This window comes from Achroia grisella, unplaced genomic scaffold, assembly GCF_030625045.1.
Source record: "Achroia grisella isolate CSIRO2021 unplaced genomic scaffold, CSIRO_AGI_Agris_v1 utg241, whole genome shotgun sequence".
NCBI lineage: Eukaryota > Metazoa > Arthropoda > Insecta > Lepidoptera > Pyralidae > Achroia > Achroia grisella.
The window spans coordinates 4,357,564-4,385,423 of record NW_026712734.1 but is presented as its reverse complement, the minus strand read 5'-3'; the positions used below and the strand labels follow the sequence as shown (position 1 = coordinate 4,385,423).

At 34.6% G+C, this 27,860-nt stretch overlaps 1 protein-coding gene across 2 annotated transcripts; it reads right to left on the bottom strand.

Moving 5' to 3' along the window:
* Positions 1 to 1,227: 1,227 nt before the first annotated feature.
* On the bottom strand, positions 1,228 to 27,483 carry LOC131842677 (facilitated trehalose transporter Tret1-like). 2 transcript variants are annotated; one of them, XM_059191251.1, is made up of 4 exons: positions 27,281 to 27,483; positions 13,628 to 13,680; positions 4,308 to 4,443; positions 1,228 to 3,960 (listed from the first exon to the last, which is right to left on the bottom strand). In XM_059191251.1, the coding sequence occupies exons 2-4, from the start codon at positions 13,646 to 13,648 to the stop codon at positions 2,630 to 2,632; spliced, it is 1,488 nt and encodes a 495-aa protein (XP_059047234.1). In that variant the 5' UTR covers positions 13,649 to 13,680; positions 27,281 to 27,483; the 3' UTR covers positions 1,228 to 2,629. The 2 variants fall into 2 exon arrangements, with proteins under 2 accessions (XP_059047234.1, XP_059047233.1); XM_059191250.1 differs by lacking the exon at positions 27,281 to 27,483 and adding an exon at positions 18,347 to 18,422.
* Between the last annotated feature and the right edge of the window lie 377 nt (positions 27,484 to 27,860).

Below are 27,860 nucleotides of genomic sequence, written 5' to 3'. Positions count from 1 at the left end.
GATATATATATATACGATATATATATCAAATATATAGTTTAGTAATAATAATAAATTGTCATTGCGCCGGTGTCAGAGAGGTTGAAGAGTAATCGTCTATCGTGGTATGGACATGTAACGCGTAGGAATGAGGATAATATTTTAAGAAAGGTTACATATGAATGTGGATTGTTATAAGGGCAGAGGAAGACCGAAAAATAGATGGATGGACTGTGTGAAGATGATATGATAAGAAAGGAAGTAAATAACGAGATGACTGCGAACAGGGATGAATGGAAGAGAAAAACATATTACGCCGATCACAAATAAATGGGATAAGGAAGAAGCAGATGATGAGTTTAGTAATAATAATAAATAAATAACCCTGGACAATTAACACAGCGCCATATAGACCCAAGTTAAGCTAGATAAATCTTGTGTTATGGGTACTAGATAACAGATACAAATACATAGCTTTTTTTTCTTAAATACATACATCATCATTACATAGTATAAAATAAAGTCGCTGTCGCTGTCTGTTCATCCGTGTGTGTGCTTAAATCTTTAAAACTACGCAACGGATTTTGAAGCGGTTTTTTCAATACATAGAGTGATTCTAGAGGAAGATTTATATATATATATATATATATATAATACATGGTACACCCGTGGAAAGCCGGGGTGAGTAACTAGTTACTATAGAAAACACCCAGACCGATACAAACAATCATGAATATAAATGTTTGTACCGTGCGAGAAATCAAACCCACGACCATCGGAAGTCGTCAGGATATATGATTACTTGAATTGCATGAAAAATTATATGATCTACTATTAAGGTCCCATATGTGGCCTATCAGAGATCTGTTAAGTTAAAAAGGGATTTTGTGCCTTATTGTTAAACAAATAAGTTATAAAACAGCATGTTATTCTGTAATGTTTATTTTTGTAAACTTGGCCATATTATCCGGGTAATTAATATATGAAAATTGAGTATTATTAATATTATTTTAGTATAAATTACTTTTGTTATCTTATGGTTTTTGTACGTTCAATAATTTTGACTATATTTAAATATCAAAGCATATAATAACATAATTACAGTCATCTGTCGTTCTGAAACCGACTTAATGTTTATATACATACAGTTTATTGTTATATATAGTTATTTACACTTTACGTAATGTGATCTGTACTAGCTCAGTATTGGGTACGATATCCTATGAATACATTGATTCTCCAAGAAACAAACGAACTTCTCGCAACATATATGATAGACGTGATACGGTGCCACGCTTGAGAAAGAACGAGACAGCAAACTTTGACAGTTTCATTCTATCTCATTCATTCGACACGAGAACATATCTGTTAATAGACATTTGTCTACAACCTCGTTTGAGAAAGAACGAGACAGACAATCTTAGCAGCTCGTTCTAACTCGTTCGTTCGGGACGAAAATGTATCTGCTATTAGCTTGATACTTGTTGACTTCCTTGAGAAAGAACGAGACAGAGAATTTTGGCTGTATCGTTCTATCTCATTCGTACAGCAGGAGAATGTATCTGCTAATAATTCGACACTTGTCTACAATAGAGTATAAGTAAAGAAAAGATATATATTGTTATTTTCTCAGGAGATTCATAAATGTATATATTATACTTAGACACTTTGTGATAAACTGCATGCCATTGCCTTATGTAAGTGTATAACAGAATCTATACAAAATATAATTGTTGTTATCAAATGTACTTTCATTCGCAACAAACTCTATAACTTAAACCCATGAATTGGATACCAAGAGGATGTTTCATAAGCAGTGGCGTAGCTACCTAGAGGCTAGGCTGGGCCCTCGAACCCATACCAGAAAATCTCGATCTAATTGAACTTTTGAAAATTTCTCCTATTTTCAAAATAAATATGACAGGTTGCAACCCGATTTTAATCATGGCAACTCAGTTGAGAGAAATTCGAAAGTTATACCTTTGGAATTCCTCTAAATTTATTCTGTAGGTTGGCAGTTTGACGGATAGCGATATGTGCATTTTAATAAAACTATAATGTAGCCCCATTTTTTATTTGCCTCAGGGACCTTGGTTACCTAACTACGCCACTGTTCCCAAACTGTCGATTGAGACACATAATTTGAATTTCTTCCAACAACTGTAAACTTAGAATCATATTAGATTCAATCCACGATTTGCTTCGCGTAATCAAAATGTCCGTCAGAATTTAAGTCTTGCTTCGTCAAAAATACGACTTGCTTCTATTTTGAGATAAGCAGTAACTGTATTGTCTATCAATACATATTTGTCTGGCTCCATTTCTATTGTTCATTATTATTTAGGCTCGTTGTGTTTGGGGTACCCATAATTTGGCCTTTCTTTAATGCCTAATTTCTTAATCCTAAATATATTTAAAAACTTAAAATATAACTTGGTCATTCTTTAATTTAAAATTCCTTAATTCTAATTACATCTGACATCTAAAAATATTACTTGACTGGAATATATAATTACTACTTCGAATCACAATATCAATCGCTCGTATTGTTAATTAGGACATCTACATCTGTTGTCTTATCCTCAAATACGTCTTTTTCAACATTACTTTTAAAATATACCGTGTTTTACGAAGAAACTGATTTTGTATCTTATTTTACCACATTTTCTTTATTAATCAATGTCATTTGTACTTCGGGATCTACGTTCTTTATACCTTTAAAGCTATTTTCAATTGCATGTAATGTCCGATCTTTTGTTTCTGGTAACAACACATACATTATCAACAGGAAGACTGTTAAAGTAACTGAGTATACTAGGAACGCACCTTCCACTCCTACTGAGGAATACAAATGGGGTGCTGTCTTCATAGACACCACAAATGAGGGTGTTAAAAACGATGTCGATATAGTAGACCCTAAACTTCTATAAGCTAAAGGAAACACTTCCCCACATATCACCCAATTCAAAGGCACTAATCCTAAACAAAACGACAATGTATATGCAACCATTAATGCCATCGGAACTATATCTAACATCCACGGCTGGTCAAACAATCCAGCCTTTCTCATATACACAAAAACTGATATAGAAGTCAGAGATATCACAGTCAAAGCACCACTTGTGAATAATATTGTTCTTCTTTTGAAGTACTTCAGCAAGAATATAGCCACGAACGCACAGACAGTCCTCAATAAGTCGATCACAGTGAACTGCCATGCAACATCTTTTGCGTCAGCTTTGTCTAAAACAGCCTGTAATATTATGTTGCCGTATGCTGCTACCATATGTGCACCACCAAATTCGAATACAATTAACATACTAATAGCTATAATAGCTGGCTTATAGAACTCTTTCTTCTTAAATATTCTCAATATTCGTTTAATTCCGTCCGACGTTGATTTAAATAAATTCTTGACGGTCATCTTAACTTCACTATTACGGTCGTCTTCAACTGCCATTTCTTCTTTTTGCGCGTTAATCATAGCTTCTAATTCTTCTTGTTGTTCATTCCCGTCTCCTCTAACCCATTTGAAGGCTTTTTTTGCTTCCTCAAATCGTCCTTTAGATACCAACCAACTAGCTGATTCAGGGGAAAGACTTATAATTGCCATTGATATTAGAGGGAACAGCGAACAGACAGTCGCTGTCATTTTCCATGTCAGATGGGCACCCCAAAGGTGGGAGAGAAATATCCCAAGGCCTAATGATATGGCAAAGGTTCCGAGAAATGCTCCTCTGTATTTTGGATCTGTGTATTCTGCGACAAGAATTGCGGCCAATGGTGTTCGGAGACCTAGAGCTAGGCCGTGGAGTAGTCTGGCTGTGAGGAAGGCGGGTACGGAGTTGCCTAGGACGAAGACGATCCAGCCTAGCAGCGCTGGGACAGTGGAGATGAGATGCGCCTTCTGGCGGCCGAAGCGCGTCATCAGTACTGGTGATATGAAGTTGCCGACGATGCCCATTACGCCGACCACTGACGCTGAAATTTAAAAGACACTATATGATAAATCATGAGTAATTTCAAATTAAACCATATCAAAATTTTTATTACGACCTCGGTGGTTAATATTAAGTATAATAAAAAACTCTTTATTGTACACATAGAAAAAAATACAATAAGAAACACAGTACCAGTACTAGCTTTTTAGCCCATAACTACTTCCGATGGTCGCGGGTTCGATTCCTCGCACGGTGCAAACATTTGTATTCTTCCATTATCTTTTATTTATAATGCCTTATTGCACCAACATAAATGGGATAAGGAAGAAACAAATGAAGACTTCTTTTAGATAATTGCCTGCGGTTTCTATAGATGAAAGAATATACCTATCCAGGAAGTGTCATGGTCAGTCAGAACCACAGGTCCTCCGTCGATCTTCAGCTGCGCGAACAGCACAGCTGGAAAGCCGTGTGCGCATCCATGCCCGGCTATGTTAAGTGCTGCTCCGCTTACAACGAACGCCTGGAATATTGAACAAAAAATCTTTGTTATTAGTGATAACTCAGTTGTGGTCTTTATTATACGGGTTGCACAGCGGCAATAAATAAAAATCTAAACATATATAACTCAAAGGTGACTGACATAGTGATCTATCAACGCACAGCCCAAACCACTGGATGGATTGGGCTGAAATTTGGCATGCAGGTAGATGTTATGACGTAGGCATCTGCTAAGAATGGATTGTGATTATTTCTACCCCCAAGGGGATGAAACTTTGTATGAAACTGTCAATTTTAAACCGATCGGGCTGAGATGTATTAAGCTACTATGACGTAGGCATCCCCTAAGAAAGAATTTTGATAAATGCCACCCCTAAGAGGATGAAAGTTTGTATAATACTTCTTAGATTTTCGACTGATTGAACTGAAATTAAAGATTGGGAGCTATTATGTTGAAGACGTTCGCTTAAATAGGACTGATAAATTAAACCCCCATGGGGATAAAATAAGAGACGATGCAGGATGTAAATGTTTGGAACCTATCAGGTAATGGAACGAATAAATTAAGACGAACAAAATAATTTTTAGTTCTTTAGGCTACTTTTATTTTAGAAAAATAAACTTAAATTCCACGCGGACGAAGTCGTGGGAACAGCTAGTGTATATATACCAATTTGATAAAAGTAATAAACATTACATGTTAAACAACAAAAAAAACAAAATTTCAACATTTATATCCTATCTAATATATATGAGATTTAGAATAACGTTTATATCAGAAAAAAATTGTAGTTTCAAATTAACACCTTTGTTCGGGTTGTACCGAAACTATAAAGATTCTGATAGGTAAAACTGATAAATGATACTGATAGAAACTTGATTAAAACTGTATATTGAAACTTAACTATAACTGATTAATGATTGTAATGAGTACGCGCGGCGTCCTTGATGACCGAATGCGAACTGATTTTAATGAAATGTGAAATGTAAAATAAAATGTTAATGTTGCGAAATAATGTACGATGCTAGCTCGTACAACCTTTTTCGCTTAATGCATATAAAAAATAAGTCTGTCTGTTTGTTCTTACTAATATCTAAAACGGCTGGACTTTGGAAAACGATTTTAGCAGAACTTTCACTCGCAGAGCTAATGTTAGTAATAGATTAGGGCACTCCTATTTTAGAAATTTTACTTATCTTAATAAAAAAAAGAATTCCACGCGCCGAAGGTTATAGCACAGATAACATAATATTAGATATTTATAGGCACCAGATATAGGCGTGAGGATCTCAGGGTTTGTATGATGTGAGTTAGTTCCTCTTATGGAAAGCTGTTTTATTTAGTAAAATACACAAAACTTTATGTCGTCAAATTGCGTGTGTCTTAAGCAACTGCAAAAATAGCGGACGGGTTGGCGGCAACGAGGGGTCCAGAGTGGTCGGCCTGTTACTACACTGGCAGCATTCTTGAATTCTGCCAACTCGAGTTGGAATAATACAACTGGTAATAAACGAATCAAGTGAAAGAGCGAGAACATGATTCGGGCGTCGAACTGATAATGACATGAAATTTTCCAATCATTTCATATGAGGTTGCTATCATTTTTTTCCCATATTCGTCCGGTTACGTTATCATTAAAATGATTAAATTAACGGTTGCCAGTTGTCATTTCTTTGTTATTTTTAACGCCTAGTATTATTTTTTATACCACGTAGGTGGCAAACAAGCATATGACCCATCTGATGGTAAACGGTTACAATAGTATATTTTTATTTATGGCATAAGAGAAAATTCTTTGTTTTTTTCGAATCGCCAGTGAGTAAAAGTGTAAAATGTAAAAAATGCTCGGATTTATTTTAAATATGTAGAAAATACGAGCTCGTTCTCTGAATCATATTAAAAAATAGCACTCAAATAGGAGAAGTTGACCTGCAGTCATGCTTGTGCTTCATAAGTCCTTCCGCGGTTTTGTCGTGTCATTTCTACTCACCCCCTATGGTTCGCTAAACCTTTCAAGGCCAGCTGCGACTTAAAACATTAAACTTGTTCGAAAAATTAAAAAAAACTATATTCTCAAGTTACCTGAATTTCAACTCGAGTTAACTCGAGTCATGTTTATTACGAGTTAGCACATCTCTAGTATATTGTTTGTAGTGATTGCCACAAGTAGACGGCCTCGGTGGTCTAGTGATTTAGCACACCGCTTTACTATCCGATGGTCGTGGGTTCGATTCCTCGCACGGTACAAACATTTGTATTCAGAGAACAAGATTCAGAGAACAAGTCCCGCGCGCGGCCCATTAAACATCATTTTTGAGCAGCTCCACGGTCAAAAATCAATAACTTTGGACCTTGAAGAGCTAGAAACGTGCTGAAAACACCAAACGGTGCGTTTTAATGCCCTCTACGCAAGGGTATCATCAAAAGTTGGATCGCGTGTGGTGTCATCAATCTATCATTAAAATTCGATCATAACCTAAAAGTGCAGTACAGTGTTGGTGGGAAAAAGTGCAATTTCTCCCTGGGGAGATCTGCGACCAACATAAGTAACTCAGCCAAAATGTGTGTTTAGATAAGGTCCATCATCTGAAAAATTTTCGGGATAAATTTATCCCGAAATTTACCGAATTATAAGCAAAAAACCGAAAACCACGTGGCCACGAGGTCATAGATATAGCAGAAGGAGAGCTCAACGGGGAGAACGCCAAGTAAGTCCACCTCACTCTAAGAATATTGGCACTTTTAGATTTAAAAAATACCAACTAAATCAGGAGATATATAATTAAACGTAAAAACCTGGAACACAGCCAGAAAACCCAGAAGTTCACAGTTCGCGAGGAAAAGGAGGAGATCACTGGAAGCACAGCGATTGATACTATAATTTGGTCTGGAAAGGGAAAGAAGATTAAATATAGGTCAGGCCGTTCCCGAATTATAGAGTGAAGAGTAAAGTTTCGTTCTCGTTGGAATAACTCCTTTTTCTTTCTTCTTTTTTTTTAATTTTCTTTTTTTTTTTTTTAAGTAAAACATCAACTGAAGCCAAGACAACGGAAAACACAGGAGAAAGGGTGAGAACAATGGCCTCTTTGTTGGTTAACGGCAAAAGGGACAATACAAATGTGTCCCGCATCCTAGTGGATGAAGCCCTTATGAACCACTTTGGGGCCATAGTGCTAGCAGCAGAAATGGCCAAAGCAAAAGATGTCCTGCTTATTGGCGACGTAAATCAACTCCCCTTTATAGATAGGCATAACCTATTTGAAATTACCTACGAGCGACCTAACAAATCAGCAGGTATTACTAGGGAGTTTCTATGTACTCACAGAAACCCCTTGGATGTAGCGTATGCCCTGAGAGAAGTATACAACGGGATATACTCGACCAACCTCCGGATTAGGTCGCTGAGGCTCATGGAATACGACAGCAAAGTCATACCATCGGACCAAAGCAGGACTCTATACCTGGTTCATACCCAAGCGGAGAAAGCAAAGCTAATATCCGAGGGATATGGAATGGACGAGGAGTCTAAAGTGCTGACGATTCATGAGGCCCAGGGACTGACATCGGAGAGGGTTATTATCATCAATACTAGAAGTAAACCCTTGGAAGTGCATGGCAGCTACTCTCATGCCGTGGTAGCCATCACCAGGCACACAGGCGACTGCGTATATTATACGAGAAATCGAGAAGACGCAGTTGCTCGTTTTATACAAGAGGCCGAAGGCGCGACTCACTCGGACATTCGTGAGTACTCACTGCAGATGGCGATTAAAAATAGAGACAGGGCGATTGTTGATGCGCTGATTGCGCTAAAATAATCAGCACATAGAAAACCAGAACAGCTAATGCATCATCGGGGCGCTTTGGACTGGAAAGGCCGGAACATGCTCGCTAAAAGTATAAAAAAAAAAAAAAAGAGAAGGGAAAAAGAAGAAAAAAGAAAGGAAAGGAGAAGAGAAGGAGGAAAGGAAAAAAGGGGAAAGGGAAGTGAAAAAGGGAAAAAAAAAAAAAAAAAATTGCCGAATTACGACAAAAAGTGAACTGTGAAATTAAACAATCAATAATTAAACAAAACCTGGACTATAACAAATAGTGAACTTTGAAAATAGTGTTAAAATAAGAATTCATATAATTGTATATGCAGTGTAAGAATTCATAATGTGTATTGTTACATTATGAATTCTTACATTGCACAATGTAATGAAAACTGTGAAATTAGTAGTAGTGTAAGATTTATATAATTGTATATGCATATTGATAAATCTAATCTTCCAAATAAAGATGGGTGACACTGCATGTTGTCAACTCACCCGGCCGGCCAGCGGTGGTTCTGGGCCAGACGGATAAGGTCTGCCTCGGTGTCACTGTTAGGCAAATTGTAACATCTCGGCTGGAGTTGTACAAAAATGGAAATTAAATAAATATTATAATATTAAAGTAAATTAAAAAAGGCACGGACGAATATGTCTGTGGAAAAATGTATTTAAATATAAAAAAAAAAAAAAAACATTTGTATTCATGAGTATGATTGTTGGTATCGGTCTGGGTGTTTTCTATGTATAATATGTATTTATTTACAAAAAAAAATGTATCCATGTATTTATATCAGTTGTCTAGTACCCATAACACAAGCTCTGCTTAGCTTGGGACTAGATGGCGCTGTGTGAATTGTCCTGAGATATTATTATTATTAATGTATATATAAAATAGCGAATGACAGTTTGCGCAATAACTAACACAGGGCAACGTGTGTCGAGTCTGATATTAATAGAAAAAAATGGCTATCAGCTGTATAGTTGCTTAAAATAAACTAAATATAAACTTGAAAATATGCTGGAACGAATTGTGTGATTTTATGAAACAAAAAAACTGCCATGTCACCAATAAGTAACCGATACACGTGTCTGTGACAAAAACCGGTAAAGTACGAGTCGGAATCGATGACGGAGGGTTCCGAACTAATAATTAGAAATAGACATAATCTTTATTCAAATTAGAAATTCTCATTTTTTTATTATTTTTTAAAGAGTCATATGGTCTGTGACCGAAACCGGTAAAATATGATCAGAAATGGAGACTGAGGGTTCCGATTAAATAATTAGAAATAGACCTCATGGTCGACTGGGAGTAAATGCCTTATGGTGTTAAGTCCGCCCTTTGCACCTTTTTTTGTATTTGTGCATTAAAGTTTTAATAAATAAATAAACAAAATAAATAATCTTTATCCAAATTAGAATTTATATTTTTTTAAAGAAACATGTTTTATTCTGCTACTCATTAGGAACGCAGACTTCCTTTGAAGAAAAATAAGTATTAAAAGAACAGAAAATTCTTCATTAAAAAAAAAAAAACTTTTAAATGATCATACTTATATTTATAATATACCACTCATTCGGAAAACTGTCTCCTCACAAGAAGAACGAGCAAGAAACTTGCGTGTTGCTCTTTTAAACAATCGTTCTAATTTCATAGTTGACATCTAAATATATATAACTCAAAGGTGACTGAACATAGTGATCTATCAACGCACAGCCCAAACTACTGGACGAATCGGGCTGAAATATGGTATGCAAATAGATGATACGTTAAGAAAGGATTTTGATTAATTCTATCCCCAAGGAGATAAAATAGGGGATGATAGTTTGTATGAAACTTTGTCAATTTTAAACCTATGGGGCTGAGACTTTGCATGCATAAAGCTACTATGACGTAGGCATCCATTAAGAAAGGATTTTGATAAATTCCACCCCTAAGGGGATAAATTAAAACGTCGCTCGTTTTAATCCGCAGGCAAAAGCTGGTGTGTGTATAAACTGATGTTTTTATCTACATATTATAATTATTTAGCTGTAAGATAATTCACTTAGATACAATATACATAAAAATAAGATTGGAATATCTCGTATTTAAACTAAATATACTTTGAAATGGCTAATAATCGGTGTTGATTTTTACCTCGCACTATCAGGCCGGCTATATACATAATATAAATATCTATATGTATATAACGGGGATAGAAATTACGACAGCCTGGGGTTCGGCGCTCTCAGACTAAAGTCGTATCCGTCAGGCGGGAGTTGGCCTTCAGCTGCTCCATAAGTCCTTTCTTTGGTTTAGAGTGCCATCTGCACTCGCCCGCTATCGTCCGGTGAAGCTATAAAGGCCAGCTGCGGCCATCAGCATTGGAGTAGTCCAGAAAATAAGAATGTAAGTGTAAAGTGAACTACGCAGTCTACACACTTCTAAACAAATAAAAAAAATCAGGTGGTACTTCATCATTATTACCTAGAATTGCATAAAAAAACGACAAGAGCGGTCAAACGGGAGATAAAGTTCTACGTCAATCCAATTAAAATAGGGTTTTATATCGGTAATCTTTTATTTTTCTGTAAGTACATATAGGTATTAAAATGTATTAATACTTAATTACAGTCTTACTTTTACATAAAGATATTTAAGTGCGCACTAATATCCTAAGTCTTTTATTTTCATGCAAGTGCATGTATAGTTTTATTGTTAGTTCTCAATTCGCCGTCAATTACGAACTCGTTTTACAATCTATTTCTCTGATAGAGCCCATTTCAAAGATATTATAAATGTTAAGAGACAGATTAACTGACGTTACAGCAACTATATTAATTGCAAAGTGGGATATCTTCAGTACTGGAATAACTGCCTTTAACGACGTTTTTTTTCATGCTCGATCAGTGCACCCGCGTGGGTCGCTACATACTTGCTGAAATTTGATATAGCTACCCAGGAGATTTGCGCCTGTAGAGCGTGTTTCCTCAATTAATGAAATTTAGCAATAATAATTAATTCCACTCTTTAAATCTGGAGATAGATTTGAGCTAGGCAACTATAGACCAATTTCTATTTTGCCAGTTCTAAGTAAAGTATTTGAAAAGATTATGTTTAACCAAATGTTAAAATACTTCAGGGATAACGGACTGCTTCACAGTCAGCAATATGGTTTCACTGCCGGCAAGTCTACTACTGATGCAGGTGTAGCGCTTATTACACATATATTCGAATCATGGGAAAACTCACAGGATGCTCTCGGCGTTTGTTGTGACTTGTCAAAGGCGTTTGATTGCGTAGATCATGAAACACTTTTGTACAAGCTCAAACATTATGGTATTAGAGATAATGACCTAAGTCTAATGAAAACTTATCTAGAGGATAGGGTGCAAACTGTAGATATTGATGGTGTAAAGTCTAAGGGAACTAATATAAAAATGGGCGTTCCTCAAGGTTCAATATTGGGCCCATTTCTCTTTTTAATTTATATAAATGACCTTCCCTACATGGTACAGAAAGTTGCAGATATAGTGTTATTTGCGGATGATACTTCGTTAGTATTTAAAATTGGTCGCCAATGTAATCAATTAGACGATGTAAATTATGCTATCTCTGCTATACTAAATTGGTTCACATGTAATAATCTATTATTGAACTCCAACAAAACTAAGTGCATTAAATTCACGCTGCCTAATGTAAAACAAGTAAATACGCAGCTATTGCTTAATGATGAAATAGTAAATTTTGTTAATGATACAGTTTTTTTAGGAATAACAGTGGACTCGAAGTTACAATGGGGGCCCCATATTTCAAAATTAGCCAGTAGACTTAGTTCTGCTGCTTATGCAATTAGAAGGATAAGGCAATTAACAGACGTGGCGACGGCAAAACTTGTATATTTTAGTTATTTCCATAGCATTATGTCATATGGCATACTGCTATGGGGTAAAGCTGCCGATATAAATACTATATTTATTTTACAAAAAAGAGCCATACGTTCTATTTATGGTATGGGTTCTAGAGAGTCATTACGTCAATGCTTTAAACAATCAAATATCCTCACCGTTGCCTCACAGTACATTTATGAAAATATTATGTATACAAGGAAAAACTTAGATAGTTTCAAGAAACTTAAAGACTGTACAAGTAGAAACTTACGCAATAAAAATAAGCTAATTTTACCTAAATGCCGTCTACACAAAGTTAGTAATTCATTTTATGGTAATTGCGTAAGATTCTATAATAAACTGCCAGAGTCTACGCTAAATCTTACAGAGAGGCAATTCAAATCTTATATTAAACAAATGTTATGTAAAAAAGCCTATTATAAGATAGATGAATTTATAGATGATAGCAATATATAGCAAGAATAAGTTTATTTGCGGACAACGTTATAATTTTAATTTTCATACTGCTTTCTTGATATATGATAGCGTAGCGGCTTTTGTATTGATTGCCGCATGCATCCTTATGTAAAGTGCGAATACTGTAACTACCATATAGTAATTTTTGTAGCTGTGACGTGGTCGTGTGGAATGAGTAGTCATGCTCACTAAAATGTCCAGACATGTGGCGGCGTGGTGGGCCGGGTCAATGGGCTCCCTAAAATATGGTCGAGCGCAGTGATGGCTGGCTCATCCGTCATACTCGTGAACGAGTGCTGCTTGTAGGGACTGGTCTGCTCTTATCACTACGACTGATTTAATCTTATTGCATATTTATATTTGACCCAAAAATTAGTGCTTGTTGGTAGTTTGTATTCACACGTTTCGACTTGTAAATGTAAACTTACAAGGATTATTTAAAAGAGCAACACACAAGTTTCTTGCTCGTTCTTCTTGTGATGAGACAGCTTTCCGAACGAGTGGTAGATAAAAAACAAATTGTTATGACTATTCAAAAGTGCTTAAATTAAGTTTATTTGAATAAATGATTTTCTATTCTATTCTATTCTAATGAGAAAATATTTCAGGTAAGCATAGAATTTCAATGCTATACCTAAAAATGTAGCGATGACTTGCTTTGTGCCATAATAAATTAGAGATATTGGGAGTCTTTTTGCAATAAAACTTACTAATCTTACAGGTCTATATTAAGGTAATCAATGAGTAGGATTTGTCTGTCACTACATTCTCCCTGAGTGAATTTGGAAAACTAAAAGCTGAGTTCCTTGTTAGGTCTTCTTAAGTCTACGTCAAAAGCACTTCGAACTGACGGTAGATTTGATTAAGAGTAAAGACGTAATAGTCTGTAATAGACCTAAATAAATAAGATATTTCGAATTGGATGTAGTGTAATTAAAACAAATACCTAATGGTAGATTTGACATACCATAAGGTCTGTGATAGACGTAATGAATAAAGATATTTTGATTTGATTATTTTGTATAATTAAAAAAAATTACCTGTTTTATAAACGGCTTCATCGCCTCGCTTCGACCTGCAGCCCAGCGGGTACCTGTAACGTTAATGATGATAATTACACTATTTTATCACCTAGTCTATGGAAATTAATACAACAGTTTACTAACTAAGCTATTGTTTACAAACCACAGTTTGTTTTTCTTATACTTGGCATATTTAGTAACAAAAAGGTAATTATAATCCAACCTCTTTGTTTATAATACGTTTCATAAATTTATTGGTAAGTTGGAGGTTGTTAGATGTCGCTAGTAAGTTAGATCGTCCTCCACACGGTCGCACCTGGTAACTGTTGTAGTTCAGGTCTGGTGAATTCACCTATGTGGGGTACTTGACCTGGATTCATGCTCATCATATCATGTTCCCTAGCAGCGAAATGTTCACGCACAAAAAAAAACCCAGTTGTACAGGACTCCTTACAATCAGGCCGCTGATTGGCACGACAATTCATATTTTTGAATTCTTATATTTTAGACGAATATTGCCATTTTGTTGCTTTATGGTTTGTTGTTGTTTTATGGTTTTGTCATTCCTTTATTGCTCTTGCCTCTTGCTTTCATACTAGTTTTGTTACGACATACATTTCTATAATATACTATTATACATTCATATTGCACCTGTAATTAGCATCACCGTTGGCTGCACCGACCTCAGTCCCACACACCAGCTATAGCGAAGCAATAGTGGGTTATCACTTTGAATAGTATATTTGGGTGTATGCTTATCTATTTCTCATGGTTTTTAATGATTGTTATTACGAGGATTGCATGGTGATCGACCTGTTTTTTTTTAATTGATGATAATCGTACGGTGCTCCTGTCTGCGCTAACGGTTTACGCTGGCGGGGCACCAGTGGACAATGATAAGATGAGTATGAGATCTGGTCAGTTACCATACCATGGCAAATTCAACATTAATTTAACATGACGTTTTTTAGGAGGAACCGCGTGGAGGTCACTCTGGTACATTGCTAGCTATGGGGTCATTGATTCATCATTACCAACAATCCTCTCACCAATTCAATACGCAGGTAGTTACTTTCAAATACAAATGTCCCTGAAACATAACTACTTACTACGAAAAGTAATATAAAAAAAATACATTTAGGTTGGTCTAAAAAACGTTAATCGAAGGGCGTCGTCTGACAATAGATCTGTAATTAGACTGGGTACCTACTCTCCTGAATACGCGTAAAGTGTAGTTTTTTCCTCATTTATCAAGGTTCCGTAATCACTTATGAATAAGCTAGATGTACTCTCGACTTCCTCCGCGTGGAATTTAACTTTATTTTTCTAAAATAAAAGTTGCCTAAGTTACTCCTTATTACATCAGCTACCTGCCAATAAAAGTCCCGTCAAAATCGGTCTAGCCATTTCAGAGCCGGAACAAACAGACATACAAAAATTTCAAAAAATGTTATTTTGGTCTATGATCCGTATTTATGTTCATATGCATGTAGTAAAAAACTGTTACTTCAATATTACAAGACGCTCCAATTTTATTTATATGTGTAGATGTATAGATTAACATTACCAAATTTTATAAGAGGTATCAAGTCAGGTACGCAAAAAGTTTTTTGACGCGCCATTTTTTCCTATATTACTATCAAAAGAGAGCGGATTTTTTTAAGAGGAAAGTAAATTGAATTCCTGCACTATTATTTAATTAATTGTTGTTTTGCGATAGTTCACTTCATTACTTAATGGATTTGTATTATTTTGTTTAATTCCGCTAACTTTATCATGTGTGAGACCACATATATTCAGTGCGGAAACCTGACCACCGCTACTGGATGCGTTACGACCATCTCTATTGGTGATCAAATTCAGACCGTTATTGAGTCTACACCTATATTGCCCCCTCCGATCGATACCCCGTCCAATTCAAATTGGGATCCAAATTACGACGGCCTGAGCCGAGGTTCGAACCCCTAGTGGTGCCCTCAGACTGAAGTCATATCCGTCAGGCGGGAGTTGGCCTTCAGCCGCTCCATAAGTCCTTCCGCGGGTTTGGAGTGGCATCTGCACTCGCCCCTAACGTCCGGTGAAGCTGTAAAGGCCAGCTACGGCCAACAGCATTAGAGTAGTCCGAAAAAAAAAACCTTTATCGCGACACGTGTTTTGCCTCTGAACGAGACATCATCTGCATTGAATAGAGTTGGGATATAGCTTGGAAGCCTAGCGTCGAGTGTTTGGCGATCAAACTGCGAATATTTGTGGTCTCACACGGAATTAAAAAATATATATATATAAATCCATTTAATATTGAAAAAACCTAAAATAAAGAAAAAAATATACTTTTATTCGATATACAGAAAAATATAAAAAGTTTAAAGAGATTTTATTCCACAGACTATATATTTTTTCTTAATCAAACTCAAAATATATTTATTTATGTAGGTCTATTACAGACTCTTATGATGTGTCAAAAACTAGGTCAGTTCGCAGAGTATTCGAGCTAAGAAGAACTAACATGAAACTCAGCTATTATTCTTTTGAAATTTGCTGGTACATGTTTACATAAATCCAGATTCATTTTTAAATTTGGAAGAATTGAGTGACCACCATGTGCTATTGCAATTTTGAAAAATAGGAAATACTCTATCAGTGTTCGTAACCCGAACAGACCACTCACCACAAGCAGCACCTGTTCACGAGTATGACGGATGTAAAAATCTTCCATATGTCAACATAATGTTCGTAAGCGTTTACCTGATGGTAAACTCGTCACTTCAGCGCGTTTGCCATTGAATAAAAAAATATGTGCATTTAGAAAATAGACTAATAGCAATAGTCACACTCTATAACTCTAAATTCTATTGCAATTTTGTTAAAAGGAATCGATCATAAAGGGAATGGTGCACTCTCCTGCGCTTACGGTATACGCTGGCGGTACACTAGTAATAATAATCTCAGGACAATTCACACAGCGCCATCTAGTCCCAAGTTACTCTAGCTAAATTTATGGGTGCTTGTGTTATGGGTACTAATACAAATACATAGATATATATTATTTTTTGTAAATACATACATATTATACACAGTAAACAACAAAACCTATGCAAACGACTCCTGAATACAAATGATTGTGCCGTGCGAGGAATCGAACCCGCGAACCATCGGAAGTAAGGCGGTGTGCTAAACCGCTATACCGGGGTCGTCAAACTAGTATAAACCTATCGAACCTATAAATTAAAAAAAACTCAGTATCGTGGTAACCACAGTATTTGATATAACTTCGGCAAACCCATATTATGTATATATAAAAATAACATAATATATATAAAAACATATTCGATTTGTTATAAATGTTTCCAACATCACAAAATATAAAATACCTAAAAGTTTTTTGCGTCGCCACGTTTGGCCAGATTCGAACTCTGCGTATACTCCTCTAGAACAGAACCTACATAACATATGTTTATTTATTGCATCAAATTCATAACAATAAAATAAAATAGTAAATTTGAGTTAACCGATACAAACAGCAGTCTTATCTCTAAGCAATCTCTTCCAGACTACCTTTGGGTGCATAGAGAAAGTAAAGATAAGAAAAGGGTAGGTGGCGCGCTAAAATAACAAAAACAAAAACATTTCTTTTTGTTATTTTATCTTTTATTTTTATTATATACTCGAGGGGAGTGGTCTGTTCGGGTTACGAACCCTGATTATAGTATTTCCTATTTTCCAAAATTGCAATAGGACTTATTGGTGGTCATTATATTCTCCGAAATATGAATTTAAAAATGAATCTGTATTATTGTAAACAATATTTGAAAAGAATACGAGCTGAGTTTCTTGTCAGCTCTTCTCATCTCGAAATCATTCCGAACTGACGGTAGATTTGACATATCATAAGAGTCTGTAATAGACCTACATGAATAAAGATATTTTGATTTTGATCCTGATCTACATTTGTCAGAAATTTCAGGAAAATCTTTAGAACAATAACTCATTATATCAGACATTTGAATGACTTTATGACTCGATATCACTCGGTTGTGGGTTCGATTCCCACTTATACTAATATACCAAAATGTATCTGTCTATCTGTTTGTACTTTTCACTAATAAGGGATCTGACTGAACGAATTTTAAGGAAATTTAGCGTAAAGATAGATAGATATATCTTATCTATCATTTATTTAAAAAATCAGACGTATTCGCGAGTAAGAGATTATATTTTGTGTCGATTTCTAAGATTATATTATTAATGGGAAGCCTCGAATAAATTTTTTTTTTTAGAAAAAGTATAGAAAATTTTCCTATGTTTTATGTTATAGGTACAATTGTGGCATTAAATTTATAAATTATTATTTATAGTGATTTGAAGATCCCATAATCATTTGCATATGATAATTGTCTTTCTAAATTAATAATATGTGTTATTTTATTGGAATATTCATTTGAATTTTAATAAATATGTTTTTAAATAAAAAAAAAAAAACTTAACTAATTTTAATTAAAATTTTTAACATATAAATACTTTCTTTTCAGCAGCTTAGTCGTTAAAAGCTAATAAATAGACATACAGACGATTTATTTTCGTATTTATATTATTTGTGTATATAGAAGAATAATATAGGGTTTATTTTATCTATAAAACATAAGACATCCGTGCAATATTTACAGCTATGCGAAGTCTAATATGATATAAAGAAATTCTTTGGCCTGCATAAAAATATTAAAAAAAAAACAAACGTACTTAGCCAAGCCTCACCCACACAAATCAAATTAAAAACTCAACACTTTCAGATCCCGCGTTACACACAACTACAGACCATAGACTAAACCAATTGCCAGTCGAGTCCACAGTTTTAAACATCGAATTTTTTTATATTTTTTTTCTCATTACTCGATTTGAACAAATCCTTGGCATTGAAATACAGATATTTCCAATGTATATGCCTGTGAAATGTACGAATTGCTTCGATAAGTATAGCTCAAATTAATTTGGCGATTAAATTGACATAGTCGCACGTAATGAGTTAGGGGAAATGAAATGTTTTATTAAATATCATTGAATGTCTTACGAGGAAATTGTGCATAGACTATAGACGTGTGCATTATGAATCTTATATTACTTTAGTTTACAAGAATAAGTATTGTTTATTCATAGGGAAACAAATCGAATTAAAATTTTTGCTTCCTGTTTTATCTTCACGCTATTCATCTAGGGCTATTATTGTTTTTTTTTTTAATTGAACAATGTAGGAAGCCATTTGCTTTTATTAGCACATAGTATGAAACAGTTATCGTTTTCAATTGATTTTAACAAGAGAGAGGCTCTGGCTAGCCATGTTTGTTTATGTTACGCAATGTAGACTTCTAACTTCGTTGTTTTGTCATGGATTTATAGCGATTGTGACTGTCTCATTTTTTTATAGTTACCGGTTTGATTCCAGAAATACGAATTTTAATTAACATTAATTCGATGCTGTTATATTATATGAATATGGTTATTTACCAATATCATCTTGTAACTTTTTTTTAATAATTGTAATGGTAAATAAAGTGACGGTAAGTGTGAAGTGCAAGTTGCCATAACACTATTTTTTTTTCCTATTATCTTAATGCTGTTGGCCACAGCTGGCCTTTACAGTTTCACCGAACTAGAGGAGGCGAGTGAAGATGGCAATCTAAACTCGCGGGAGGAGGGGGGAAGGGGATTGTTAGTAATGTGGATTGATAACCCCATTGCTAGCAATGTACCATGTCAGGTTGACCTCCACGCGGTTCCCCCTGGAAACCATCGTGTTAAAATCCTGGTGAATTTGTCACGATGGGCTAACTGACCTGACCTCATGCTCATCTTATCATCCTCCACTGGTGCCCCGCCAGCGTAAACCGTTAGCGCAGGCGGGTGCACCATTCCATTATCATCATTTCCACAAAAAAAAAAAACTCGCGGGAGGACTTATAGAGCGGCTGAAGGCCAACTCTTGCCTAACGGATACGACTTTAATCTGAAGGCGCCGCTAGGGGTTCGAACTTCAGCTCAGGCCGTCGTAATGTTGATTTCGAGAGGAGATCGATTAGATAAAAATATATCTAATAAAGCATCCCATAAGAGCTTTACCAACATAAACCACGATTTCGTTAATTTCACTCCAAAAAAGTTAAAGGAATCTTCATTTATTCATTCACAATTTAAGAGCTGTGCTCTTGTCGGCGGAGCTCCCGCCACCTTCCACGCTCTTCTATCAGTCCTTTTAGCTGTTGATACGACACGACTCAAACTTTTTCTTTAACTTGCTTAATATAGCTGTGTCTCGGTCTTCCCCTTCCTCTCTTTCCATCTATTTTTCCTTCAATAATGTTATCAATTAGTTCGTCGTGTCGTATCAAGTGCCCCAACATTTTCCCCGCCTATTCTCAGTAATATCTACGATCTGTCTCTTTTCTTTAACCCTTTCAAGCACTTCTTCATTCCTTATTTTATCCTTCCAGCTAATTCTTTCCATTCTTCTCCAACACCACTTTTCAAAGGCTTCCAGTTTATCTCTTTCCTTTTGTGTCAATGTTCACGTCTCACAGGGACAAAAGGAATCTTATGCATCCAGAAATTATAATGCGAGACTCTGTCAGAAAGGTACTCTGCGACTTTGAGGTAACTCTAAGACTGTACAAAACCGAACTACAATACCTACCTAAAATAATTTTGTCTAGTAGGAAGTTGAAATATAATGTTTATGGTTTCCAATTATATCTAGCAATTTTATATAAATAGCTACATTGTTACTATTTTAGAATTAAAAATATTCCATTAGTCTTTTTTGTTAATATTCTAGGTTACATAAAAATCAAATTTACATACTAATAAATTAGTTATGGATCATTGATATTAAAACTATTGAGAACAATTTATCCAGCTCTATGCTCGACCTTTATGTTATTAATTATCTGCTATATCTATACTAATATTATAAACAGTTGAAGTTTGTACGTTTGTTTGTTCGGAGTATTCTTTGGTTCTGCAGATCCGATTAAAAAAAATGTTTCACTGAATATTTGTACCAATCGAGGAATAGTACCCGCTACCATCGGAAGCTATGCCGTGTGTTAAACCGCTAAACCACCGAGGTCGTCACAAATATTATCCCCAAGTGCTATAGGCTATATAACACCACGCTATGACCAATAGAACCGGAGCAGCGATGAAAAATGTGGTAAAACATCAAATGTTGCACCCGTGCGAATCGGAAGGAGGTTGTATGTACCTATACATAGAGTCATAAAGAACTCACAATGCATGTGGCTTGTTATCTACAAGTCACATGCATTGTGAGTTCTTTTTTAAATTCAGCACAAAGTAGTATTTTTAATTTTAATGTTTTTTTTAAGCCTGCTGTTACTGGCAGCTTGTCTACCATTCTTTTTGTAAACTTTATATTTTTTTATATCTATTTTTTATATGTCACTTTTGACTAACTATATATTTTTTTTGTTACTTCTTGCTGTGAGCCCTTTTGGGAAGAATACACATTTTTACTAGTATTTAGTTTTTATTAAAATAGTAGTTGTGTTCCCGCTCCAGTAACACCTGCCTTAGACTTTTTGCACGTGAACAGACTAACAATATACACAGCACAATCTTGTTTTATTACTTCTCGCTGTGAGCAAGAATACACATTTTTACTAGTATTTAGTTTTTATTAAAATAGTAGTTGTGTTCCCGCTCCAGTAACACCTGCCTTAGACTTTTTGCACGTGAACAGACTAACAATTTACACAGCACAGTCTAGTAGAAATAGAAAAGATGTTATCGGACAATCATCTTACTAATATCACAGATACAAAATATTACATACTAATATTATAAACGCGAAAGTTTGGGTGTATGGATGGATGAATGTTTGTTACACTTTCACGTAAAAACTACTGAACAGATTTTGATAAAGCTTTACAGTAGTATAGCTTACATCAGAATAGGCTATGAATTTCATGCGGGTGAAACCCCGAGCACAGCTAGTATGTACATAAGATGCAACGCACCCAGACCAATAAACACAGTCATACTCATAAATACAGAATATTTGTGCCATTCGAGGAATAGAACCCGCGACCATCAGAAATATTACCGTGTGCTAAACCACTAAACCACCGGGGCCGTCAATGTTTGTATTAAATCATCATATTCTAGTAATTAGTGATTACTAATCAAGAGAGTAGGTATAGTTCCGTTATCGGTCATAAAGTCGATCAATTTTTATTTGTCCATTATAACGGTGATGTAATAATCCTAAATACGTTAGTGATCACTTTATTTGACATATATTAACATATTTTAAACGTGAAGTTACACCATACATGTAAGAGAACATCTATACATATAAATAAACTTAGAGTGTCTGTTTGTAATATTGAAATAACCGTTTTTTACTACATGCATATGAATATAAATTCGGTACATACACCAAAATAACATTTTTTTACAATTTTCTGTCTGTCTGTTTGTTTCGGCTAATCTCTGAAATAGCTGGACCTATTTTGACGGGACTTTTTTTGGCAGGTAGCTGATGTCATAAGGAGTAACGTCGGCTACTTTTATTTTAGAAAATTAAAGTTAAATTCCGCGTGGACGAAAATCGCAGGAACGGCTAGTATACAATAAGACTATAAGCATCTTAAGCGTATAAGAGCAGGGTCGACTTGCTCCTATTAGAGGGGAAAATGCACATCAGTATAAGGGCCCCTGTTGAGAAAACTCTTTTGATATTAATATATTTAAAGGTTTTTTCTATTGTATAATCAAAAATATAAAAAGAAGATTATATCATGTCACCTTCTCTATCTACCATAACATTAAAATACAATTTTCAGTCATTAATAGTTTTATTACATATTTATACAACAGCCCCCCTTATACTGATGTGCCCAGGGCCTCTACCTATGAAAAATAATTCAAAAAATTCATTATGGCATGATATTCATTATGGGATTCAAGTTCTTACTAGATATTTATAAAAAAGAACAAATTGACCATAGTCGGTAAGCATTTGTTAAGACTGATTTTCTGGCGAGAGTAGAGTAGCTATCGGTTATCGTTTGGAATAGCCTAGACTAGACTAGAGGGCCTCAATCCATCGCGGGACCCTGGGCACGTGCCCATCTGATCCTCATACTTAATGTCAAGTATGACATTAGGTATGAGGATCAGAACATTGTATATTTATACTTATTTTTATTGAGTGTCTTTTTATTTGTCAATAATAGTATGTAATATTATGTTATCTGTGATAATAGCAAAGACTCAACACGATTTTACAAACCAAACTAGGTATCCAGGGTATAGCATTAGTCAGCAATGGAAATCCAAAGTAGTTCAAGTAGTTCAACGGAAATTTTGAACATATTTTTCCGGAAGTAACACTTACACAATCAGGGCTATTTAAACCCGACCCCCTCGAGGAAGACATAATGACATTTATACAGAAACTAGTTTGGTTACACCGCTGTTGATGTACATTATCGACTATGCATTATCGCACTAACCAGAGCGGTTACAAAAAATCTGAGAGTAGATTCGAAATCAGCACGCCCAAATTAATAAACATCTGTAAAAAAACCTTACCATCAGGTGTAATAAAGGTGTAATGAGTGTGTAGCGATTTCTATGTTGATTATCGCATGCCTCTTACTTGTTATACTGTAATTATTATATAAAAAAAACATCTATTAAAAAGAGCAACACACAAGTTTCTTGCTTATTCTTCTTGTGATGAATCTGCATTCCGAATGAGTGGTAGAATCAAAATATGACTATTCAAAAGTGCTTGTAATGAGTTTATATGAATAAAGATTGTTTCTTTCTTTCTTTCTTATGCAACAAATAACAAGGTAAATTTTATTACCCAGTGTTATTTTTCCTAAATTAATTTGACATATTCTTGCCTTACTTTATATTATATCTCTTAGCTACATTCACACTAAACGATTCTTGTTCCACCCAATAAAAGAATATTCGATGTTTAATTCCGCCTTTTTAGACAACTCACTAAACCTATCTAATTACCAGAAAGTTATCAGACTCTTGTTCCAATAAAAGAACGAACATTCGCTGCTTTGGTTTAATTCCGCCTTTATAGATAGGTACCTCACTAAACCTCTCTAATTATCATAAAGTTATCAAATATCTCAGAGGGCGTCTCACTGTTGCCAATGTCAATGACATACCTACTAATATATTAATATTTAAACTCATTAATATTTATAAAACGATGAGAAAATGATTCGCCTATCTCAATTACACCTTTATTACCTTTTTAACTGTCTGTCCATCGTCACACTATACTATTTTAGATGTTATTTTGTTATTTATAATATTATAATAATACCCTATATCTCCACGCTTTTAACGGTGTGATTAAATTAAAATATCTACCAGTTATAGTTGAAATAGCTAAATAGTTGCCGGAAAGTTTTTACAATATCTTTTCTGTCAGATCGGTTAACCCATTGCGGCGAAATCACAAGGAATTAACTATTGCTAGCAATAGGATTAGATAGAATAGTATCCATTACACTAGTAATGGATACTATTCTTCTCTAGAAGAGTATCCAGGGGTTTACTAAATCTTCTCTCTTCCCGTACAAAGTCTTTTGAATGATTACTAAAAGGCGTAGTCCTTCAAAACTGTTTCATGTTAGTTAGTTCTGTAAGCACATTCTGACAAATTCAACAAGAATTAAATATAATGCTTCTCAGGGGCACCAGGATAAGCAGAGGTGACCGCGTGGAGGTCAACCCAACAATAATGGAATAAAAACTATTATATAGCATGTTTGCAAGCAATATAAACATTCGTTTCCAATGCTAATAACCCCCTCTTCTTCTGTACAAAGTCGTTTGCACGAATACTAATTCTTAAGACAAATAAAAATCTTATCTATCTACTAAAATTCTTAGACAATAATTTTTTTTAGTTTATAGTAATTAGATAATTTACGATGAAATTTTTATTTAAATATCACGTAGGTGGTAAATAGTTATGGTAGAGCGGGATACATCTGACAGTAGGGGGAAGGAATTGCTAGAAATGTACCATGTCAGGTTGACCTCCACGTGGTTCCCCCTGGAAATCATCGCGATAAATTTCTAATGATTTTTCCACGATATGCTAACTGAGCTGACTTCATGCTCATTCTATGATCTTCCACTGGTGCCAGCGTAAACCGTCAACGTACACCGTTGCACCATTCCATTATCATCCATAAGACGCATTGTGAAGCGAAGGTTATACATACATGCTCTACCTATATTGATAAAAATAGAGTTATCAACTCACTATTCAGTAATTATCACTGGGATATAATAAATAATAATAATGTCTCACGACAACTAACACAGCACCATCTAGTCCCAAGCTGAACAGAGCCTATGTTACTTAAATTATTTTTTTGTAAATACCTACTTAATACACATAGAACACACCTAAACCGATACAAACAATCATACTCATGAATACAAAAGTTTAATAACATTCCGTTTTACAAATAATTATACCAAAATACACATTATGTAACGGGATATTAATCGTGATTTTCTTTTTCTTGTCATCATAATATCTTCTCTGGAATCTCAAAATAACCACATCATTAATCCATCAACGACCGTGTAATCCAAACCTTGTTCTAAACTGATCAAATTACGTTGCTTGCTGAAATAATACCTTAAAACACTTAAGAGGGCGATTATAGCCATCGTGTAATACTTGTTTATTGAGCAATAAAGTTGAGAATCAAATTTGCGAGGAATTGAACTCGCGAACATTGGAAGTAAGGCGATGCGATGTGCTAAACCTCTAGACTACCGAAACCGCCTGGCCGATGTACTCGTATAGATAAATAAATATAAACCCTAGACAAATCAGACAACGCCCTCTAGTCCCAACTTACCTTATACAAGAAACCTGTCGTTTTTGAAAGAAATAAACTATTTAAAATTTTACTTTCAAAAACTAAAAATATTAACTTTACCATCTATTTATATATTGGAGATAGCTGTATTTGTTCATGAACATCTATCATATTTTAATTTTAAATGTAATAATAGATTAAAAAGCCAACTGGCCCTACCAGAACCTAAAATAGAAATGTTTAGGGCGAGTCCGTATTACGGATCCATTGTAATATATAACAAAATCCCGGAAACCATAAAACAAGAAGGTAAAATTAATTTATTTAAAAAAAGGCTTAAAGAATTACTGACCGAAAAATCGTACTATACAGTAAAATAATTTTTAATAGACGTACTATAGGAGCTAAGTGAACACTACAACAGATTTAAATCTTAAATTTCATTTTGGGAATGAGTCATCTACGACATTGCCATACTCTTTAAACAGAGTCCATATGTATTGTTGATTATTATATGTAAATTTATGACCGAATGAGCGGTAGATTAAAAAAAAATGTGATGACTATTCAAAAGTGCTTCAATGTAAGTTTATTTTCATAAATGATTTTCTATTTCTATTCTTGCAAATATATTCATAATATACTTAGATACAAAACAACCAAAGCAATATAAACAACCATACTCATTTATACAAATGTTTGTACCGCGTGGAATCGAAACCACTACCATCGTATGTAAGGCGATGTCCTAAACCGCTACACCACTGAGACCGTCAGAATTAGTAGTAGTAATAAATTATATAAATAATCATAATCTAATACTAACATCGAATATGGTGGAATTTATGTATATGCATGTGCAATTATAAATAAATAAATAAAGTTTAAGTAATTAATAACATATTTTACAGAAAAGTATATCCTATTTTTCGGGACTATTCTCCCAGTTGCGGTTCTGAAAGAGAACAGTTGACGTTGTATTCTACTGGGCTCATTTTTAACTATGCTTTTGGATTTATATTATCGTTTCCATCATCAAATTATATGATATGACTATGTATAGGTAAGCACGGTATGGAGGAAAAAGGTGTCCTCCAGAATGGGAACACGAGTGTCACGAGCGACACATTTTTATATTTTCTTCCATTTCTATACTTAATATCTTGAGTTTATGTTTTTGTGCTGTTTATAAAATATAATTTATAGACTTGTCACAAAACAACAATAAGGATATATATATACATAAAACGTACAAACAACAATTTACACACATTTCAAAACAGAGTAAAATGTGGACCACAACTCAGCATAATGCTGCAAACAGTTTCCAGCGCTATATTTCAATTCTGTATTATAGTTTAAATTCATAGAAAATCATAATATATGTCATATTTTATAACTTTTATTCAAAAGAACATCAACCAAGATTTTTCTACATTCTCTTGTTTAAATCTAAATTTGAGTATGGCGACAGATTTAAAACAATATATTGTTTAAAGATCTTTAAAATTAAGTCATCTGAAAACTATTGTCCCTTGTCTATCTATAATAAATTAAAAAAAAAGACAAGTTATGCCATAGAATCCAACATCTAGATACGCGGGAGCGTGTCAAAGCCGAGTTCACTATTACCACAGATAAAATAATATTACATACTCTATGCACGTCCAGTGCGAAACTGGACGGGAATGGCGCGAAAACAGAAACTAAAAAATCATTTGCATAAAAACAACCTTATGAATTAAATCTATATAAAACATTTAACATTTATGTACTGTACCTTAATATTCGTTTCTTACATCATTCCCACAAACACAAATTTTTATCAACTTAAAAAAATAACAGCCAGCACTTTTTGTAGGTTATAAAACAATAAACGTTCAATTAATAAAACCTGACACGTTCGCGGAAGTATTTTTATGGAATATCGTTATTAAATATTAGTTATTAAACGAACGCGGTCTAGTGAGGGGAAAGTGCGACTACATCGATTTCTCCATGCACGACGAATGGACTCAGAGCTGAGAGTACAGAGATGTTGCGACATTGGCAAGGGAGGCTACACGCGCTCCGTTATTGATGGTTTCGTTTTCTTAACAAAATATATTATGTACAAGATACGTTACATAATGTACAATGCATTTATTCTACCATAGAGAACGATGGACATCACTATTTCTAGTTTTTAAACGATTTCAAATAGCAGTAAGTTCGGACTTCGATAAAAGATATTTTTTGAATCAATGTTTTTTTTTATTTTATTGCAAGCTAAAGGATTTTTTTTGTTCCAAATTTAAATAAATATTACAAGTGTACATTCTTCTGGGCTGAATAGAATGTACCCAACATTGTAAATGAGT

Excerpts from the sequence above, each read along its gene's own strand:
- LOC131842677 (XM_059191251.1), bottom strand. The coding sequence starts at position 13,648 with ATGAAGCCGTTTATAAAACAG. Across the intron at positions 4,444-13,627 it reads TGAAGCCGTTTATAAAACAG|GCGTTCGTTGTAAGCGGAGC; the intron begins GTAATTTTTTTT and ends TCAATATTCCAG. Across the intron at positions 3,961-4,307 it reads CCATGACACTTCCTGGATAG|CGTCAGTGGTCGGCGTAATG; the intron begins GTATATTCTTTC and ends TTTAAATTTCAG.